The sequence below is a fragment of the Oncorhynchus nerka genome, linkage group LG17 (assembly GCF_034236695.1).
Source record: "Oncorhynchus nerka isolate Pitt River linkage group LG17, Oner_Uvic_2.0, whole genome shotgun sequence".
NCBI classification, from domain to species: Eukaryota; Metazoa; Chordata; class Actinopteri; order Salmoniformes; family Salmonidae; genus Oncorhynchus; species Oncorhynchus nerka.
In genome coordinates this window covers 9973305-9989664 of record NC_088412.1, presented here as the reverse complement: position 1 = coordinate 9989664, position 16360 = coordinate 9973305, and the positions used below count along the sequence as shown (strand labels likewise).

The window sequence follows — 16360 nt, the reverse complement described above, 5'->3', positions numbered from 1 at the left end:
CAACAGCCAACTCCGGTCCTCCAGTCCCCCAACAGCCAACTCCAGTCCTCCAGTCCCCCAACAGCCCAACCCCAGTCCTCCAGTCCCCCCAACAGCCCAACCCCAATCCTCCAGTCCCCCAACAGCCCAACCCCAGTCCTCCAGTCCCCCAACAGCCCAACCCCAGTCCTCCAGTACCCCCAACAGCCCAACCCCAGTCCTCCAGTCCCCCAACAGCCCAACCCCAGTCCTCCAGTCCCCCAACAGCCAACAGCCAACCCCAGTCCTCCAGTCCCCCAACAGCCCAACCCCAGTCCTCCAGTCCCCCCAACAGCCCAACCCCAGTCCTCCAGTCCCTCCAACAGGCCAACCCTGGTCCTCCAGTATCCCCAACAGCCCTACTCCGGTCCTCCAGTACCCCCAACAGGCCAACCCTGGTCCTCCAGTATCCCCAACAGCCCAACTCCGGTCCTCCAGTACCTCCAACAGCACACATTTTTGGTGTAGCCCCCTGACAAGTAGAATCAGGTGTGCTTAGCTGGGTTTACAACAAAAATATCTTATTTTGGGGGTACCGGAGGACTTGTAGTTAGGAAACACTGAACTAAAAGATGCTGACCAATAATGGTCCTGTGTGATTCAGTCGGTAAGAGTGTGACGCTAGCAGTGTAACGTTTGTGGGTTAAATTCTCCCAAATGTACTCACTGTACTAGAAGTATCTTTGGATAAAAACGTCTGCTAAGTGTCACACATATCCTTATTATCACTGTAAGTGTAGCGGATGTGAAACGGCTAGCTTAGTTAGCGGTGCGCGCTAAATAGCGTTTCAATCGGTGACGTCACTTGCTCTGAGACCTTGAAGTAGTAGTTCCCTTTGCTCTGCAAGGGCCGCGGCTTTTGTGGAGCGATGGGTAACGATGCTTCGTGGGTGACTGTTGTTGATGTGTGCAGAGGGTCCCTGGTTCGCGCCCGGGTATGGGCGAGGGGACGGTCTAAAGTTATACTGTTACATAAGGATCCAGCTGACTGTTTTGTGTCCGTGTGAATAACAGACCTTGTTCACACTTCGGCCATGATTGTTCAAAATCCAGGCTAGTGAATACGGTTGATCGTTTCCTCTGCCGGCAGAGTGCTGGAGAGACACCAGCAGGAACAGAAGGAGGGCTATGAAAGCCAGATGGAGGCGCTGACGTTCAAGGTGGAACACCTGCAGAACCAAAACAATCAGCTGCAGAAACTGTTCCGGGAGAAAACGTCTGTCAACGACAGCAACAGTCAGGAGGTGGCCAGGCTCAACACTGAAAACATGGTCATACCTGAGCTGAAGAAGCAGCTGTCAGAGCTACAACGACATAAACAGGAGCTGGAAGTTCAACTGGAGGTGCTGGCCAGAAAGATGACTGGTAGATACAGTAGATACAGTACAGTAGATACAGTAGATACAGTACGGTAGATACAGTACAGTAGATACAGTACAGTAGATACAGTAGATACAGTACAGTAGATACAGTACAGTAGATACAGTACAGTAGGTACAGCACGATAGATACAGTACAGTAGATACAGTACAGTACAGTAGGTACAGTAGATACGGTACAGTAGATACAGTACAGTAGATACAGTACAGTAGGTACAGTAGATACAGTACAGTACAGTAGATACAGTACAGTAGATACAGTACAGTAGGTACAGTAGATACAGTACAGTAGATACAGTACAGTAGGTACAGTAGATACAGTACAGTAGATACAGTAGATACAGTACAGTAGATACAGTAGATACAGTACAGTAGGTACAGTACAGTAGATACAGTAGATACAGTACGGTAGGTACAGTACAGTAGATACAGTACAATAGATACAGTAGATACAGTAGATACAGTATATACAGTACAGTAGATACAGTACAGTAGGTACAGTACAGTAGATACAGTACGGTAGATACAGTACGGTAGATACAGTACAGTAGGTACAGTACAGTAGATACAGTACAGTAGGTACAGTAGATACAGTACGGTAGATACAGTAGATACAGTATGGTAGATACAGTAGATACAGTACAGTAGGTACAGTACAGTAGATACAGTACAGTAGATACAGTAGATACAGTACAGTAGATACAGTAGATACAGTACGGTAGATACAGTAGATACAGTACGGTAGATACAGTACAGTAGATACAGTACAGTAGATACAGTACGGTAGATACAGTAGATACAGTACAGTAGATACAGTACGGTAGATACAGTAGATACAGTACGGTAGGTACAGTACAGTAGATACAGTACGGTAGATACAGTAGATACAGTACAGTAGATACAGTACAGTAGATACAGTACAGTAGATACAGTACAGTAGATACAGTACAGTAGATACAGTGCGGTAGATACAGTAGATACAGTACGGTAGATACAGTACGGTAGATACAGTAGATACAGTACAGTAGATACAGTAGATACAGTACGGTAGATACAGTACAGTAGATACAGTACGGTAGATACAGTAGATACAGTACGGTAGATACAGTAGATACAGTACGGTAGATACAGTACAGTAGATACAGTACGGTAGATACAGTACAGTAGATACAGTACGGTAGATACAGTACAGTAGATACAGTACGGTAGATACAGTAGATACAGTACGGTAGATACAGTAGATACAGTACAGTAGATACAGTACAGTAGATACAGTACGGTAGATACAGTAGGTACAGTAGATACAGTAGATACAGTACGGTAGATACAGTACAGTAGATACAGTACGGTAGATACAGTAGATACAGTACGGTAGATACAGTAGATACAGTACAGTAGATACAGTACGGTAGATACAGTAGATACAGTACGGTAGATACAGTAGATACAGTACGGTAGATACAGTACAGTAGATACAGTACAGTAGATACAGTACGGTAGTTACAGTACAGTAGGTACAGTACAGTAGATACAGTACAGTAGATACAGTACGGTAGATACAGTACAGTAGATACAGTACGGTAGTTACAGTACAGTAGGTACAGTACAGTAGATACAGTACAGTAGATACAGTACGGTAGGTACAGTACGGTAGATACAGTACAGTAGATACAGTACGGTAGATACAGTACAGTAGTTACAGTACAGTAGTTACAGTACAGTAGGTACAGTACAGTAGATACAGTACAGTAGATACAGTAGATACAGTACAGTAGATACAGTACAGTAGGTACAGTAGATACAGTACAGTAGATACAGTACAGTAGATACAGTACAGTAGGTACAGTAGATACAGTACAGTATATACAGTACAGTAGATACAGTACAATAGGTACAGTAGATACAGTACAGTAGGTACAGTACAGTAGGTACAGTAGATACAGTACAGTAGGTACAGTAGATACAGTACAGTAGATACAGTACAGTAGATACAGTACAGTAGGTACAGTACAGTAGATACAGTAGAAGTAGGTACAGTAGATACAGTACAGTAGGTACAGTACAGTAGATACAGTACAGTAGGTACAGTAGATACAGTACAGTAGGTACAGTAGACACCATCACTTCAAATGTATGTAGTTCTGTCCTTGAGCTGTTCTTGTCTAATGATGTTCTGTATTATGTAATTCTGTATTAGGTTTCGTGTTCTGTGTGGACCCCAGGAAGAGTAGTTTTGCTACTTTTGCAACAGCTAATGGGGATCCTAATAAAATACCCCAAAAAATACCAATACTTAGATCTAGACGTTTGGACTCAATCACATTGTTATTCAGTCAATTCCAGTTATTTATCTCCTTCTTTTTATTAGAAGAAAGTGAGGAGATTTCAAAAGAGCTTCAGATGAATGTTGAAGAGGGAGGCTCCCAAAGCAGGTATCCTCAAGCCCTGAAATCATATAACAATATGTCATTTGGCAGATGCTTTTTATCCAAAGTGACTTACATTAAAGTGAATACATACATCTTCAGTATGTTTGTGATCCCTGTAAGAATTAAATCCACAATCGTGACATTGCTAGCACCAGGCTGTTATCAGCTTAGCCACAAACGACCACAATCAAAGCTGTCATTGATAATCAAACCGGATACTTGACATCTAACCTCTGTGTTTGGGTTCAGGCTGTTGGAGGAGCATGCTGAGGAGGTGGAGAGGGAGAATAAGGAAGTGGAGAGGGAGAAGAAGGAAGTGGAGAGAGAGAAGCAGGAAGTGGAGAGGGAGAAGGAGGAGGTGGAGAGGGAGAAGAAGGAAGTGGAGAGAGAGAAGCAGGAAGTGGAGAGGGAGAAGGAGGAGGTGGAGAGGGAGAAGGAGGAAGTGGAGAGGGAGAAGCAGGAAGTGGAGAGGGAGCAGGAGGAGGTAAAGAGGGAGAAGGAGGAGGTGGAGAGAGAGAAGGAGGAAGTGGAGAGAGAGAAGGAGGAGGTGGAGATGGAGAAGGATGTGGTGAAGACGGAGAAGGAGGAGGTGGAGAGGGAGAAGGAGAAGGTGGAGAGGGAGAAGGAGGAGGTGGAGAGGGAGAAGGAGGAAGTGGAGAGGGAGAGGGAGGAGGTGGAGAGGGAGAAGGAGGAGGTGGAGAAGGAGAGGGAGGAGGTGGAGAGGGAGAAGGAGGAAGTGGAGAGGGAGAAGGAGGAAGTGGAGAGAGAGAAGGAGGAAGTGGAGAGAGAGAAGGAGGAGGTGAAGACAGAGAAGGAGGAGGTGGAGAGAGAGAAGGAGGAAGTGGGGAAGGAGAAGGTGGAGAGGGAGGAAGTGGAGAGAGAGAAGGAGGAGGTGGAGAGGGAGAAGGAGGAGGTGAAGACAGAGAAGGAGGAGGTGGAGACAGAGAAGGAGGAGGTGAGGAGGGAGAAGGAGGAGGTGAAGAGGGAGAAGGAGGAGGTGGAGAGGGAGAGGGAGGAGGTGAAGAGGGAGAAGGAGGAGGTGAAGACAGAGAAGGAGGAGGTGGAGAGGGAGAAGGAGGAAGTGGGGAAGGAGAAGGTGGAGAGGGAGGAAGTGGAGAGAGAGAAGGAGGAGGTGGAGAGGGAGAAGGAGGAGGTGAAGACAGAGAAGGAGGAGGTGGAGAGGGAGAAGGAGGAGGTGAAGAGGGAGAAGGAGGAGGTGAAGAGGGAGAAGGAGGAGGTGGAGAGGGAGAGGGAGGAGGTGAAGAGGGGAGAAGGAGGAGGTGAAGACAGAGAAGGAGGAGGTGGAGAGGGAGAAGGAGGAGGTGAAGACAGAGAAGGAGGAGGTGGAGAGGGAGAAGGAAGAAGTGGGGAGGGAGAAGGAGAAGGTGGAGTGGGAGAAGGAGGAAGTGGAGCGGGAGAAGGAGGAGGTGGAGAGGGAGAAGGAGGAGGTGGAGAGAGAGAAGGAGGAGGTGAAGAGAGAGAAGGAGGAGGTGAAGAGGGAGAAGGTGGAGATGGAGGAGGTGCTCAGGAAGCAGAAGAACACAGAGAACGAGGCCAAGGCCAGATTCAGTCAGAAGGCATCACGACTCACTGCAGAGAACACGGTGAGTGTGTGTGTGTGTGTGTGTGGGGGGGGGGGACGGTCGTGCGCCCCAATGTGTGTGCGTGTAATTCACTTGCAATTCGCTCCTTATGATACTTAAATGTTATGCCAGGACTTTGAAGAGCAGCTCGACATGAAGGACAGGTTGATAAGGAAGCTGCGAAACCAAATCAAGAGCCTTCAAACATCCGAGGAAGGTAACATGATTGCAACAAGTCATCTACATTTTATCACAGTTGATTCTCAGCTCTCCACTCATTTCCTGTATTTCATTTCATGTGTTATCTTCCTCAGCCAATCAAACACCAGCGCCCACTATTACCAACGAATACCTTGGCATGTTGGAATACAAGAGGGAGGATGAAGCCAAGCTCATTCAATACGTCATTCTGGGTACTGTGGTTGTTGGAGTTATTAGTGCTGGTGTTTTTACTGTTGGAGTCGACACGGTTTGTATTGCTGTCACATGACCACACAAGACTACATGGCCTAAGAAAATAGAACTTCGATGACCAAACAACTAGCTCTCTCGACGATAGTGTTAAATACGGAAGACACATTTCGCTTGAATGCATTCAGTTGTACAACTGACTAGGTATCCTCCTTTCCCTTCCCGATGTTTGGCTCATGTCTAAGCTGGGTTATGTTCATTAGGCACCAAATGGAAGAAAGACTGAAACAGGGAGGGGCTATCTGGACTTGTCTAATAAAAAACACAAATGTTAATTTTCTGTTGTAAAACGTTTTCCGTTGTGTTCTAATGAACATGGCACTGTCCTATCCTCCTGTCAGACCTGAAGCCCAGAGGAGTAAACATGATCCCCAACATGGCTGCTCAGCTTCTCTTCATGTGTGTCCATTAAACTGGCTCATGTTTGTAACTGACCTCTACTCTCCTGTCAGACCTGAAGCCCAGAGGAGTTAACATGATCCCCAACATGGCTGCTCAGCTTCTCTTCATGTGTGTCCATTAAACTGGCTCATGTTTGTAACTGACCTCTACTCTCCTGTCAGACCTGAAGCCCAGAGGAGTACTGGTTAACATGATCCCCAACATGGCTGCCCAGTTTCTCTTCATGTGTGTCCATTAAACTGGCTCATGTTTGTAACTGACCTCTACTCTCCTGTCAGACCTGAAGCCCAGAGGAGTACTGGTTAACATGATCCCCAACATGGCTGCTCAGTTTCTCTTCATGTGTGTCCATTAAACTGGCTCATGTTTGTAACTGACCTCTACTCTCCTGTCAGACCTGAAGCCCAGAGGAGTACTGGTTAACATGATCCCCAACATGGCTGCCCAGTTTCTCTTCATGTGTGTCCATTAAACTGGCTCATGTTTGTAACTGACCTCTACTCTCCTGTCAGACCTGAAGCCCAGAGGAGTTAACATGATCCCCAACATGGCTGCTCAGCTTCTCTTCATGTGTGTCCATTAAACTGGCTCATGTTTGTAACTGACCTCTACTCTCCTGTCAGACCTGAAGCCCAGAGGAGTTAACATGATCCCCAACATGGCTGCTCAGCTTCTCTTCATGTGTGTCCGTCACGCTGACTACCTTAACGATGAAGCCAAGCTCAAGTCTCTCATGAACGCCATCATCAGTGGGGTTAAAAAGGTCATCACGGTAAGCTGTGGCAATGTTTTGACAATCCTACTGTCTGTGCTGACATCTTGAAATCTCTCTAGTTTCTTCTTCTTTTTCTACTTGTTCTTCTTCTTGTTATTTTTCTTGTTCTTCTTCTTGTTCTTCTTCTTTTTCTACTTGTTCTTCTTCTTGTTATTTTTCTTGTTCTTCTTCTTGTTATTTTTCTTGTTCTTGTTCTTTTTCTACTTGTTCTTCTTCTTGTTCTTCTTCTTGTTATTTTTCTTGTTCTTCTTCCACCCTTGGAGGAATGATCGACCTTGTTTATAATGACATGCTCATTCTCTCAGCGCTCACACTCTCAACGTTATTGTGGTTGTTAATAGTGTTGTTGTTGTTATTTGTTACCTGTCTCAGGATGACCAAGAAGACTTTGAGCTGCTATCGTTCTGGCTGTCCAACACGTATCACATTCTCAGCTGCCTGAAGCAGTACAGTGGAGAAGAGGTGGGTTGTTTCTAGCATTACACCATCACCATCCACAGAGATCCTTATTGTTTGTGTTGAGGTTAAAGGAGCCAATTCTATTCCACTCATTATTTTGTACAGTGTTTTTATTTTAATATATATATTTTTTAGTTAAGAACAAATTCTTATTTACAAAGTCAGTGTTTAAAAAATATTTATTTTTATTTTTATTTCACTAGGCAAGTCAGTTAAGAACAAAATCTTATTTTCAACGACGGCCTACCAGGAAACAGTGGGTTAACTGCCTTGTTCAGGGGGCAGAACGACAGATTTTTACCTTGTCAGCTCGGGGGGATTCTATCTTGCAACCGTTTCGGTTACAAGTCCAACACTCTAACCACTAGGCTACGCTGCCGCCCCTATGAAGTAAATATATAAATTCTTCTTCTTCTCCATCTTCCCATTCTGTAACTGATGTTATTTCTTCTTTGTACATTCTGTCGTAGGAGTTTATGAAACAGAACTCTCCGCGTCAGAAGAAGAACTGCTTGCAGAATTTTGACTTGTCTGAACACAGACAGATCTTCAGTGATCTGGCCATCTGTATCTACCACCAGTTTATATCTGTTATGGAGAAGACTCTTATGCCTATGATCGGTAGGTTACTCTCATAAGATAACAACTTGTCTGAACACAGACAGATCTTCAGTGATCTGGCCATCTGTATCTACCACCAGTTTATATCTGTTATGGAGAAGACTCTTATGCCTATGATCGGTAGGTTACTCTCATAAGATAACAACTTGTCTGAACACAGACAGATCTTCAGTGATCTGGCCATCTGTTATGGAGAAGACTCTTATGCCTATGATCGGTAGGTTACTCTCATAAGATAACAACTTGTCTGAACACAGACAGATCTTCAGTGATCTGGCCATCTGTTATGGAGAAGGCTCTTATGCCTATGATCGGTAGGTTACTCTCATAAGATAACAACTTGTCAACACAGACAGATCTTCAGTGATCTGGCCATCTGTTATGGAGAAGGCTCTTATGCCTATGATCGGTAGGTTACTCTCATAAGATAACAACTTGTCTGAACACAGACAGATCTTCAGTGATCTGGCCATCTGTTATGGAGAAGGCTCTTATGCCTATGATCGGTAGGTTACTCTCATAAGATAACATGATATACATTGACATGATGTACATTGATGTGTAGTCACTTTCCAATCCATTAAATATCTGTTTACAATAAATGATTTCTATCCTCAAGATGATTATATTTAAAGGTAATAAATAAAGTGTTTCGTCTATTCGTACCTGTTCTATGTAACGAGTGTGTTTACGCGTCTCTGGTTTCCTCCAGTTCCCTGTATGCTGGAGCACGAGAGCCTCCAGGACGTCTCTAGTATGAAGCCTACAGGTTTCCGTAAGCGTTCCAGCAGCATCTATGAGGACCAGGAGATCTGCACCATCTACTCTCTCCTCCAGCAGCTCAGTCTGTACCACAGCACTATGAGTCAGCACGGCATGGAGGAGGGGCTGGTCAGACAGGTAGGGGGGTCAGACCCAGGGGTCGAAGGTCAGATGGGGATGGGCTCAGACAGGTGGGGAAAGGGGGGTCAGAGGTAGGTGGGGAGGTCAGACTAGTGGTGATGGGGGTCAGACAAGTAGGGGTGGGGGGTCAGTGTGTGTGTGTGTGTGTGTGTGTGTGTGTGTGTGTGTGTGTGTGTGTATTTGTAAAGGAAAGGAAAGGAAAGGAAAGGAAAGGAGTAAACTCCCTCTTGGGATCAATTGTGGTGTTTCACAGGGATTGATTCTTGGACCTGTGTCATTTCCAGTTCATATTGAACTCATCTAACTGTGTGTATGTGTGTTGTCCAACAGGCTGTGAAACAGACCTTCTTCCTGGTGGGTGCGGACACACTCAACAACATCCTGCTACGCAAAGACATGTGCTCCTGTAGGAAGGGCATGCAGATCAGGTAGGGGACAGAGTGTGTGTGTATCCGTGTGTGTGTGTGTTGAACAAGAAGAGAGGAAGGAAAGAGAGAACCAGTAAGGAAGAGAGAACCAGGGAGGAAGAGAGAACCCGAGAGGAAGAGAGAACCGGAGAAGAAGAGAGAACCGGAGAAGAAGAGAGAACCAGGGAGGAAGAGAGAACCAGAGAGGGAGAGAGAACCAGGAAGGAAGAGAGAACCAGAGAGGGAGAGAGAACCAGAGAGGGAGAGACAACCAGGGAGGGAGAGACAACCAGGGAGGGAGAGAGAACCAGGAGGGAGAGAGAACCAGGGAGCGAGAGAGAACCAGAGAGGAAGAGAGAACCGGAGAAGAAGAGAGAACCGGAGAAGAAGAGAGAACCGGAGAAGAAGAGAGAACCAGGGAGGAAGAGAGAACCAGAGAGGGAGAGAGAACCAGGAAGGAAGAGAGAACCAGAGAGGGAGAGAGAACCAGGGAGGGAGAGACAACCAGGGAGGGAGAGAGAACCAGAGAGGGAGAGAGAACCAGAGAGGGAGAGACAACCAGGGAGGGAGAGACAACCAGGGAGGGAGAGAGAACCAGGAGGGAGAGAGAACCAGGGAGCGAGAGAGAACCAGAGAGGAAGAGAGAACCAGGGAGCGAGAGAGAACCAGAGAAGAGAGAACCAGGGAGGGAGAGAGAACCAGTAAGGGAGAGAGAACCAGAGAGGGAGAGAGAACCAGGGAGGAAGAGAGAACCGGAGAAGAAGAGAGAACCAGGGAGCGAGAGAGAACCAGAGAAGAGAGAACCAGGGAGGGAGAGAGAACCAGGAAGGGAGAGAGAACCAGAGAAGAAGAGAGAACCAGGGAGGGAGAGAGAACCGGAGAAGAAGAGAGAACCAGGGAGGGAGAGAGAACCGGAGAAGAAGAGAGAACCGGAGAGGGAGAGAGAACCAGGAAGGAGAGAGAACCAGGAAGGAAGAGAGAACCAGGGAGGGAGGAGAAGGAAGAGAGAACCAGGGAGGGAGAGAGAACCAGGAAGGGAGAGAGAACCAGGAAGGGAGAGATGGAAAGCTAAATCCTACTCAACAAACAGTGAAAGTTCCTACAATATGTGTTAGGTAACGTAATAACAATGTTTCAGTTACCTGTCTGTGTGTTAGGTAACATAATAACAACGTTTCAGTTACCTGTCTGTGTGTTAGGTAACATAATAACAACGTTTCAGTTACCTGTCTGTGTGTTAGGTAACATAATAACAACGTTTCAGTTACCTGTCTGTGTGTTCGGTAACATAATAACAACGTTTCAGTTACCTGTCTGTGTGTTAGGTAACATAATAACAACGTTTCAGTTACCTGTCTGTGTTAGGTAACATAATAACAACGTTTCAGTTACCTGTCTGTGTGTTCGGTAACATAACAACAACGTTTCAGTTACCTGTCTGTGTGTTAGGTAACGTAATAACAACGTTTCAGTTACCTGTCTGTGTGTTCGGTAACATAATAACAACGTTTCAGTTACCTGTCTGTGTGTTCGGTAACATAATAACAACGTTTCAGTTACATGTCTGTGTGTTAGGTAACATATTAACAACGTTTCAGTTACCTGTCTGTGTGTTCGGTAACATAATAACAACGTTTCAGTTACCTGTCTGTGTGTTAGGTAACATAATAACAACGTTTCAGTTACCTGTCTGTGTGTTAGGTAACATAATAACATGTTTCAGTTACCTGTCTGTGTGTTAGGTAATGTAACAACGTTTCAGTTACCCGTCTGTGTGTTAGGTAACATAACAACATGTTTCAGTTACCTGTCTGTGTGTTAGGTAACATAATAACAACGTTTCAGTTACCTGTCTGTGTGTTAGGTAACATAATAACAACGTTTCAGTTACCTGTCTGTGTGTTAGGTAACGTAACAACATGTGTCCAGGTGTAACATCAGGTACCTGTCTGTGGGTTCGGTAACGTAATAACAACGTTTCAGTTACCTGTCTGTGTGTTAGGTAACGTAATAACAACGTTTCAGTTACCTGTCTGTGTGTTAGGTAACATAATAACAACGTTTCAGTTACCTGTCTGTGTGTTCGGTAACATAACACCATGTTTCAGTTACCTGTCTGTGTGTTAGGTAACGTAACAACAACGTTTCAGTTACCTGTCTGTGTGTTAGGTAACATAATAACATGTTTCAGTTACCTGTCTGTGTGTTAGGTAACGTAACAACGTTTCAGTTACCCGTCTGTGTGTTAGGTAACATAACAACATGTTTCAGTTACCTGTCTGTGTGTTAGGTAACATAATAACAACGTTTCAGTTACCTGTCTGTGTGTTAGGTAACATAATAACAACGTTTCAGTTACCTGTCTGTGTGTTAGGTAACATAATAACAACGTTTCAGTTACCTGTCTGTGTGTTCGGTAACATAACAACATGTTTCAGTTACCTGTCTGTGTGTTCGGTAACATAATAACAACGTTTCAGTTACCTGTCTGTGTGTTAGGTAACATAACAACATGTTTCAGTTACCTGTCTGTGTGTTAGGTAACGTAATAACAACGTTTCAGTTACCTGTCTGTGTGTTAGGTAACATAATAACAACGTTTCAGTTACCTGTCTGTGTTAGGTAACATAATAACAACGTTTCAGTTACCTGTCTGTGTGTTCGGTAACATAATAACAACGTTTCAGTTACCTGTCTGTGTGTTAGGTAACATAATAACAACGTTTCAGTTACCTGTCTGTGTTTTCCAGGTGTAACATCAGTTACCTGTCTGTGTTTTCCAGGTGTAACATCAGTCACCTGGAGGCGTGGCTAAAGGAGAAGGACCTAGTGCAGGGTACCATGGCTACTCTGAAGCCTCTGTGTCAGGCTGCCTGGCTGCTGCAGGTCAACAAGACCACTGATGACGACATCAAAGACATCACAGAGCAATGCTCAGAACTCAGCCCTGTACAGGTACTGAAGCGGCAGGTAGCCTAGCGGTGACGTGCGTTGTGCAAGATCGCTGGTTCAAATCCCCTAGAAAAAAATATGCCGATGTGCCCTTGAGCAAGGCACTTAACCCTAATTGCTCCTGTAAGTCGCTCTGGATAAGAGCATCTGCTGAAATGTAATCGAAAGCATGTTTAAATGAATCTTGTTTACCGCCCTGTTCTAGATTGTCAAGATTTTGAACTCCTACACGCCCACTGATGATTTTGAGAAAAGGGTGGCACCGTCGTTCGTCCGCAAAATTCAGGTAAATCTCGATCCTATGACAAGGATCAGGAGCACCTGCTTTTTACACAGTTTGAATTATTATTACATTTGAATTACTACAAATGATATCATTTTAATCACAACGTCTCCATGAACTACATCTATGAAAGTAATTTATTTCCCTTGTCCCCAGGGCTTGCTCCAAGACCGTGAGGGGGGATCCTCCCAGCTGATGCTGGATACCCAGTATCGTTTCCAAGTCACCTTCCCCTTCACCCCGTCCTCTCAGGCCCTGGAGCTACTGCAGATACCATCCAGCCTCAGACTGGGCTTCCTCACCAGGATCTAACCTCTAACCCCTGACCTCTGACCCCTTCACCCTGTCCTCTCAGGCCCTGGAGCTACTGGAGATACCATCCAGCCTCAGACTGGGCTTCCTCACCAGGATCTAACCTCTAACCCCTGACCCCTTCACCCTGTCCTCTCAGGCCCTGGAGCTACTGCAGATACCATCCAGCCTCAGACTGGGCTTCCTCATCAGGATCTAACCCCTGACCTCTGACCCCTTCACCCTGTCCTCTCAGGCCCCGGAGCTACTGCAGATACCATCCAGCCTCAGACTGGGCTTCCTCACCAGGATCTAACCCCTGACCTCTGACCCCTTCACCCTGTCCTCTCAGGCCCTGGAGCTACTGCAGATACCATCCAGCCTCAGACTGGGCTTCCTCACCAGGATCTAACCCCTGACCTCTGACCCATTCACCCCGTGAATCTCAGGCCCTGGAGCTACTGCAGATACCATCCAGCCTCAGACTGGGCTTCCTCACCAGGATCTAACCTCTAACCCCTGACCTCTGACCCCTTCACCCTGTCCTCTCAGGCCCTGGAGCTACTGCAGATACCATCCAGCCTCAGACTGGGCTTCCTCACCAGGATCTAACCTCTAACCCCTGACCTCTGACCCCTTCACCCTGTCCTCTCAGGCCCTGGAGCTACTGCAGATACCATCCAGCCTCAGACTGGGCTTCCTCACCAGGATCTAACTTCTAACCCCTGACCTCTGACCCATTCACCCCGTGAATCTCAGGCCCTGGAGCTACTGCAGATACCATTCAGCCTCAGACGGGGCTTCCTCACCAGGATCTAACCTCTAACCCCTGACCTCTGACCCCTTCACCCTGTCCTCTCAGGCCCTGGAGCTACTGCAGATACCATTCAGCCTCAGACTGGGCTTCCTCACCAGGATCTAACTTCTAACCCCTGACCTCTGACCCATTCACCCCGTGAATCTCAGGCCCTGGAGCTACTGGAGATACCATCCAGCCTCAGACTGGGCTTCCTCACCAGGATCTAACCTCTAACCCCTGACCTCTGACCCCTTCACCCTGTCCTCTCAGGCCCTGGAGCTACTGCAGATACCATCCAGCCTCAGACTGGGCTTCCTCACCAGGATATAACCTCTAACCCCTGACCTCTGACCCCTTCACCCTGTCCTCTCAGGCCCTGGAGCTACTGCAGATACCATTCAGCCTCAGACTGGGCTTCCTCACCAGGATCTAACCTCTAACCCCTGACCTCTGACCCCTTCACCCCGTGAATCTCAGGCCCTGGAGCTACTGCAGATACCATCCTGCCTCAGACTGGGCTTCCTCACCAGGATCTAACCCCTGACCTCTGACCCATTCACCCCGTGAATCTCAGGCCCTGGAGCTACTGCAGATACCATCCTGCCTCAGACTGGGCTTCCTCACCAGGACCTACCTAACCTCTGACCCCTGACTAGAGAAGCGGTCCAGTAACCTAAAGGTGGCTGGTTTTTAATCCCAGTGATGACAGGGGAAAAGCTGTCAGAAGAGGAAGTTGCCGCTTTCTACTAGAGTCTCAGGTGGTTCCGACTGCCATTGTGTCCTTGAGCAAGGCACTCCTAACCAACCAATCAATTAATCAAATGTATTTATGAAGTTCTTTTTACATCAGCCGATGTCACAATGTGCTGTACAGAAACCCAGCCTAAAACCCCCAAACAGCAATGCAGATGTAGATGTAGAAGCACGGTGGCTCCAGGGACGCTGCTCTAAAACCAACCTTTTACAATCATCACAGTAATTATGGATCCAAATACAGTTTGATAGAAATATTAAGATGACTCCTGACGAATGTCCGATGTACAGCAAAAATGCAGATGCTGTTGCGGAGTGATTTTCTAAATCTTGGTAGTATAACGAGAAACCTTACTTTCTCAGTTCAGATGAGATGACAAATGTAAACTGTTGTTTTTAAAAAATATTGTCTGTGTAAATTGAGAATGTGACCACTCAATGTTATTGAGTATCATGCACAGTAAATAAAACATGGCTTGTTTTTTGTTTTTAAGATACTTTTTGGGGGGGGGGGGGTTATGCCACATATAAGTATTTCATATTTAAATTATAAAATGTGCCTAAAATTAATTATATGAATAAAATATTGTATTAGTTGATAATGATTCTATTTGTAAGGATTTTTTTTTTTTTTACACAACTGCAACAGGAGCACTTTAGATCTGCAAATGATACAGTAGGACCAGGGTTGGTCCAAACCTCTCTTTGATACAGTAGGACCAGGGTTGGTCCAAACCTCTCTTTGATACAGTAGGACCAGGGTTGGTCCAAACCTCTCTTTGATACAGTAGGACCCGGGTATGTCCAAACCTCTTTTTGATACAGTAGGACCAGGGTTGGTCCAAACCTCTCTTTGATACAGTAGGACCAGGGTTGGTCCAAACCTCTCTTTGATACAGTAGGACCAGGGTTGGTCCAAACCTCTCTTTGATACAGTAGGACCAGGGTTAGTCCAAACTTCTCTTTGATACAGTAGGACCAGGGTTGGTCCAAACCTCTCTTTGATACAGTAGGACCAGGCTTGGTCCAAACCTCTTTCTGATACAGTAGGACCAGGCTTGGTCCAAACCTCTTTCTGATACAGTAGGACCAGGGTTGGTCCAAACCTCTTTCTGATACAGTAGGACCAGGGTTAGTCCAAACTTCTCTTTGATACAGTAGGACCAGGGTTGGTCCAAACCTCTCTTTGATACAGTAGGACCAGGGTTGGTCCAAACCTCTCTTTGATACAGTAGGACCAGGGTTGGTCCAAACCTCTCTTTGATACAGTAGGACCAGGCTTGGTCCAAACCTCTTTCTGATAACGTAGGACCAGGGTTGGTCCAAACCTCTCTTTGATACAGTAGGACCAGGGTTAGTCCAAACTTCTCTTTGATACAGTAGGACCAGGGTTGGTCCAAACCTCTCTTTGATACAGTAGGACCAGGCTTGGTCCAAACCTCTTTCTGATACAGTTGGACCAGGCTTGGTCCAAACCTCTTTCTGATACAGTAGGACCAGGGTTGGTCCAAACCTCTTTCTGATACAGTAGGACCAGGGTTGGTCCAAACCTCTTTCTGATACAGTAGGACCAGGCTTGGTCCAAACCTCTTTCTGATACAGTAGGACCCGGGTTGGTCCAAACCTCTCTTTGATACAGTAGGACCAGGGTTAGTCCAAACTTCTCTTTGATACAGTAGGACCAGGGTTGGTCCAAACCTCTCTTTGATACAGTAGGACCAGGGTTGGTCCAAACCTCTATTTGATACAGTAGGACCAGGCTTGGTCCAAACCTCTTTTGATACAGTAGGACCAGGGTTGGTCCAAACCTCTTTCTGATACAGTAGGACCAGGGT

General features: G+C 46.1%; 1 protein-coding gene across 1 annotated transcript in view; it reads left to right on the top strand.

The window, feature by feature from the left end:
- LOC115125270 (unconventional myosin-Vc-like) overlaps window positions 1-15130 on the top strand; it is a 55032-nt gene extending 39902 nt beyond the window's left edge. The window contains exons 28-41 of the mRNA XM_065002759.1: window positions 1109-1383; window positions 3766-3829; window positions 4076-4142; window positions 5329-5430; window positions 5542-5626; window positions 5724-5822; window positions 6906-7054; window positions 7430-7519; window positions 7987-8137; window positions 8850-9037; window positions 9371-9468; window positions 12231-12402; window positions 12605-12685; window positions 12839-15130. Of these exons, the coding sequence (XP_064858831.1) occupies window positions 1109-1383; window positions 3766-3829; window positions 4076-4142; window positions 5329-5430; window positions 5542-5626; window positions 5724-5822; window positions 6906-7054; window positions 7430-7519; window positions 7987-8137; window positions 8850-9037; window positions 9371-9468; window positions 12231-12402; window positions 12605-12685; window positions 12839-12994 (1777 nt within the window). The 3' untranslated portion in view covers window positions 12995-15130. The remainder of the gene's footprint in view (window positions 1-1108; window positions 1384-3765; window positions 3830-4075; window positions 4143-5328; window positions 5431-5541; window positions 5627-5723; window positions 5823-6905; window positions 7055-7429; window positions 7520-7986; window positions 8138-8849; window positions 9038-9370; window positions 9469-12230; window positions 12403-12604; window positions 12686-12838) is intronic.
- The last annotated feature ends 1230 nt before the right edge of the window (window positions 15131-16360 follow it).